Source organism: Bactrocera dorsalis, chromosome 2 (genome assembly GCF_023373825.1).
Source record: "Bactrocera dorsalis isolate Fly_Bdor chromosome 2, ASM2337382v1, whole genome shotgun sequence".
NCBI lineage: Eukaryota > Metazoa > Arthropoda > Insecta > Diptera > Tephritidae > Bactrocera > Bactrocera dorsalis.
The window spans coordinates 76,238,760-76,244,572 of NC_064304.1; the positions used below are offsets into that span (position 1 = coordinate 76,238,760).

General features: G+C 40.2%; 1 protein-coding gene across 1 annotated transcript; it reads left to right on the top strand.

Annotated features, from left to right (window-relative positions):
- The first annotated feature begins 4,582 nt into the window (after positions 1–4,582).
- Positions 4,583–5,377, top strand: LOC105226320 (programmed cell death protein 6). Its single transcript, XM_011205151.3, has 3 exons — positions 4,583–4,762; positions 4,813–5,188; positions 5,243–5,377. The coding sequence occupies exons 1-3, from the start codon at positions 4,701–4,703 to the stop codon at positions 5,342–5,344; spliced, it is 540 nt and encodes a 179-aa protein (XP_011203453.2). The 5' UTR covers positions 4,583–4,700; the 3' UTR covers positions 5,345–5,377.
- Positions 5,378–5,813: the final 436 nt, after the last annotated feature.

The window sequence follows — 5,813 nt, forward strand, 5'->3', positions numbered from 1 at the left end:
CCTTCACGAACTAAAAGAGTACGACATAGCGCACAACGTGATACTTCGGAGAACTTTTGTTGGTACCATCGAAAATTTGCTGACAAAGCTACGAAGTGCCGTGAGCCCTGCAGTTTTGTCAAAAAGCCATCGTCACAATAATGTTGCTCAGCTGCAACGATTTCAGGTACTGGCAAGCAACCTGAGGTCGCCAACAACCACCGACTTCGTATTTTTGACCCTTCGTCGAACATTAGCTTTCTCATCGATACTGGCGCTGATGTGTCCGTAATACCGTCAAATACGAAGACAGCTAGAGTCAACACCACCGGATTGAAATTGTTTGCCGCGAACGGCTCACCTATTAAAGTATACGGTGAAGTTCTATTAAAATTAAATTTAAAATTACGTCGCGAATTCGTTTGGAATTTTCTGATCGCCGACGTCTCTCATGCCATTATCGGCGCAGATTTTTTGAGTAACTTCGGTATTTTGGTAGATCTCAAGCAGAGATGTTTATGTGATAGCAAGACCGATTTAAAATCAGTTTGCACAATTTATAGAACACTTGGGGTAAGTGTTAAGACGATCAACGCAGACACAAATTTCGCCGATATTCTTCATGAATTTGTAGAGATCACCAGACCACCTCCAATGGGCACGTCAACCAACTCCGCTGTAGCTCATCGGATTTTAACGAATGGCCAGCCCGTTTTTTCGCGGCCACGACGACTCTCGCCAGAGAAATTAACTGCAGCTCGAGCCGAATTCGACTATCTTCTAAAGTTGGGCATTTGCCGTCCATCCAGCAGTAACTGGTCCAGTCCACTGCACATGGTGCGAAAAGCCGATGGAACATGGAGGCCATGCGGGGATTACCGAGCCCTTAATGCACAGACAATACCGGACCGTTACCCCTTACCGTTTCTGCAGGATTTCGCAAATGTGTTAGCAGGCAATACAATTTTTTCAAAAATTGACCTACAGAAGGCATTTCATCAGGTGCCTGTACACCCCGACGACGTGTGCAAAACTGCTATAACTACGCCATTCGGACTCTATGAGTTCACTAAGATGACTTTCGGCCTTCGAAATGCTGCCCAAACATTCCAACGCATAATAAATGAAGTATTTCGTGGCCTTGACTTTGTTTTTACATACTTAGACGACGTATGTGTAGCTTCAAAGTCGAATGAGGAACATCGAAAACATCTGCGACAGGTGTTTAAAAGATTACGAGAGCATAACCTCACAATTAACGCAGCGAAATCGGAATTTGGTGTTACGAAACTCGAATTTTTGGGGCATTCCATCACCAAGGATGGTATTCGACCATTAGAGAATCGCGTAGAGGCTATTCGGAACTTTGAACGACCAAAAATAGCAAAAGAGCTAAAGCGGTTTCTTGCAATGTTGAACTTTTATCGTAGATTTCTGCCACACGCAATGGAAACTCAAGGGCCCCTTTTTGACATGATAGGAGCAAACACGCGTAATGATTCCACTCCTTTAACGTGGTCCGACGAAGCTACGCGCTATTTTGAGTCCTGCAAGATGCAACTGGTTAATTGTGTTATGCTCGCACACCCCGTTCCCAATGCGGAGTTATCGCTATGGGTGGACGCGTCAAATTTCGCCGCGGGAGCAGTACTTAATCAAGTGGTTAATGGCCACCTCCAACCGCTCGGCTTCTTTTCCCGAAAATTTACAAAGGCAGAGGTGCGATACAGCACGTACGACCGCGAGCTGACAGCATTGTACCTGTCCCTTCGCCATTTTCGCTACATGGTCTTAGGTAGGCAGTGTCATATCTACACCGATCACAAACCTTTAGTTTACGCATTTCAACAACGCCTTGATAAAGCATCGGACCGGCAAGTGAGACAACTTGATTTCATTTCCCAGATTACAACAGACATTCGTCACGTTGATGGTAAAAAGAACGCGCCTGCTGATTTGATGTCACGTATTAATTCAATAAACTTCACGCCCATGGATTACTATCAACTAGCTGAGGACCAAACGACAGATACAGAGCTCCTATCTCTGTTGTCAGGTGATAAGCCTCATTCACTTAAACTAACGAAATTTGCTGTTCCTTCCAGTTCGCGAAGAATTTATTGCGATTCTTCAACCAGCAGGGTGCGTCCATTCATCACGCAGAAGTTCAGATCAAACGCTTTGCATGCTATTCACGATTTAGCTCATCCAGGAACAAGAACTACTGCACGCCTTATGTCTGAGCGCTTCGTATGGCCATCCATCCAACGTGACAGCAGAGAATTCGCACGACATTGCATCCAGTGCCAAAGGTCAAAGGTTGTCCGTCACAACAGAGCAACGCTTCAGCGAATTACAATGCCAACACAGCGCTTTTCGCATCTCCACATTGATATCGTTGGGCCTTTCCCTTTATCCGATGGCAGCCGTTATTGCCTAACGATAATCGATAGGTTTACCAGATGGCCCGATGCCATTCCTATGCCGGATATTACAGCGCCGACAGTAGCAAAAGCCTTAGTGAATGCATGGATTTCCCGATTTGGTATCCCCACAAATATAACGTCCGACTTGGGCAGACAATTTGAAAGCGCTCTGTTTCGAGAACTTCTGAAATTCCTCGGGATTAACCACCTTCGCACGACGCCATACCATCCTCAAGCAAACGGTATGATTGAGAGGTGGCACCGCACTCTAAAATCAGCCATTCTCTGCCACAAACACGAACGGTGGACGACATATTTGCCATTGATCTTGCTGGGACTACGATCAGTTTTTAAGGACGACTTAATGGCTAGCCCCGCCGAACTCGTTTATGGAACAACACTTAGATTACCTTCGGAATTTTGGGTGAATAGTAAACCAGCAAATAACGAACACGAGATGGTTACCGAACTTCGGCGAGTCATGCAGGACTTAAAACCAGCAGACACTTCGTGGCACTCAACACACAAAGTGTTCGTTCATCCGTCATTGGAATCATGCGAGCAAGTCTTCATTAGAGATGACTCCATTCGACCATCGCTCTCACCGCCGTATAAGGGCCCCTATAAAATTTTACATAGGACACCAAAGTACTACATCATTGAAATAGGAGGCAAGCATATCAAAACCACAATCGATAGGCTCAAGCCCGCCTTTGTGGCTACCTTGCCCGGCTTCTAAGAGGGGAGTAATGTGGCGTACCAACATAACGAGATTCTTAAATTATATTTTCATAATTTCGATCTTTTACATTCTAATTACAATAACTTATAATTTTATTATTATGATCGCTTTACAACACTAATCACTCTATTACACTTGTTTTTGACATTACGCTATTTTTGTATTCGCGCATTGTCATTCATTCGTCCTTACGTTTGCCTCTATATTCGCTCTTTTTGGATAGCAGCTGCCAATCGCTTCGCACGTGAGGATCGCAACATAAGTTAATTTTATAATTCATTGCTTTTAATAAAGATTAGGTTTAAACAACCTGTTTTCAATCCTAAATATATTTGCCTGCAAACGCTTGCTCTTGCAAAACCCTTGCACGGTGCAATAATTGCATATATTTTCTCTTGGTGCACCGGCACAACAACAAACACACACAGAAAATTATTTGCAATGGCTGTAAAATATGTTAGACCAAAACCCTTGTATATTTCCGCATAGTATTTTTGCAATCTGCAATCTTGCAAGAGCAAGCGAAAACCCCTTTTGTTTTCAAAAACTATGCCAGTATTGCTATTGAGCATGGCAAAATAGTGTTGCGTAAGCTAATTTAAACCACTTTTTACTACTACAGATATTTCTTTAGGAATCCTTTTATTTAGAAACTTAGCTTAGAACTAAAAAATAATATGGTAAATCTGTTAGGATGGTTAACCACTCCATTTGAGAACGCGTTGGATTCGTGATCGCCGGCGTACAGCTAAATTCTAACTATAAAACGTGTATGTAGTTTATGATTACAAAAATGTATACTTAAAATATAGAAAACATGGCTATTATAATTATCTCTTGATTTATCTTACAATAAAACATTATGACGAATTATTATGATATGTAATACCAAATTTTTCCACAATAGTTATCTTTTTTGGTCCACTCATTATCAAATATAATTTCCAATTTGCCCATGAATATTTATAAATTTATTTATTTATATCAAGAAGATATAATTAAATCTTTTGATAACAGCATTAAACTTCATACTATAAGCAAAATTTAAAATATTCTTTATAAATGTACAAATATAGTACTATAAATTTATTATTTAATATTATAGCATTTTCGCTTTCTGCAACCGGTTTTGACCTCTTGCCACCCTTATTCACCAGAGATGGACATGATGTTTTATTGTAACGTGCACTTGGGGGGTAGGTTAAGGACTGTGAATGGCTCTTCTACTATGGTGAATAGGACTTTCCCTACTCCCTTGTACCATGACGATTGGGAATGGACACTTTCCCTACTTCCTTATGCCATTTTTCAACCACTGATAGCAGCGAACTATCGCGTAAAAGAATACAAATCGTACCACTTGAGTCCGAGCTCCATGATCACTTCGTCTTTTCACAAAAAACCCCCTCGCAAACAAAAAACCGCTTTGGCCAACAAAAGAGTCTGTATGTGAACTGGTACTTATTGGGATGTGTTCTATATGGCGTTCGATATATTTTTTGAATACCTAATACAAATGTTAATAAAAGTTATTCTGGCATTAATTGTAAATTATGGCTCATAACTTTCAATCATCGGTTCCAGATCAACAATTCTTGTGGGATGTATTTCAAAGGTATGCAATTGTTCACTAAATATAAGATTTTGAATTTGTTTATTTTCCAGGGTTGACAAGGATCGTAGCGGACACATTTCAGCCGACGAATTGCAGATAGCACTTTCAAATGGAACATGGAGCCCATTCAACCCAGAAACTGTTCGATTAATGATTGGAATGTTTGATCGTGAAAATAGAGGAACAGTTTCTTTCCAAGATTTTGGGGCTCTCTGGAAATATGTAACAGATTGGCAGAATTGTTTCCGGTCGTTCGACAGAGACAATTCGGGTAATATCGATAAGGAGGAACTTAAAACAGCATTGTCTTCATTCGGTTATCGCTTATCTGATAATCTTGTTGATATTCTAATACGGAAGTTTGATCGGTTCGGAAAAGGAACAATACTTTTTGATGACTTCATACAATGTTGTATAGTTTTATATGTGAGTCATTCATTTATCAATTTGCGAACTTTTATTATTACGTTTTTTTTCTAGACCCTTACAACGGCTTTTAGACAACATGATACAGATATGGATGGAGTTATAACTATACACTACGAGCAATTTCTTAGTATGGTGTTTTCATTAAAAATATGAAGAATTATAAACTTAATTTTGATCTTTGAGAAAGGTGAAATTTATTTTACGTCTCCACCTACATAGTATAACTAGTTGTAAATAACATTCGGCCCTATTCCCATGGTATTTTTATGTCGTAACGACAAACAAAACGTATCGAAATTTCAAACTAAAATTGAGATAAAATGGTAACACCCGGCAGCGCCATTGAATCTTATACTATGTTCGGACCGACATTGAAAACATTTTGAAAACACATTTGTGGATTGTTAAATCTAAGTCGTTGGGTTTGACATTGTGTATTTTCGATGATATGCTGAATACAATGCTTACGACACGACATGGCATCACGACAGTGAACTGAAAACGGCGTTGTGTATCCTACACAAGACAACACAGCTCTCCATTTTGCATGTACACAATTTCGTTGCGGCCATACTAATACCTCGCACTTCAATGAAATTTTAATATTTTGTTCAAAGTGAAA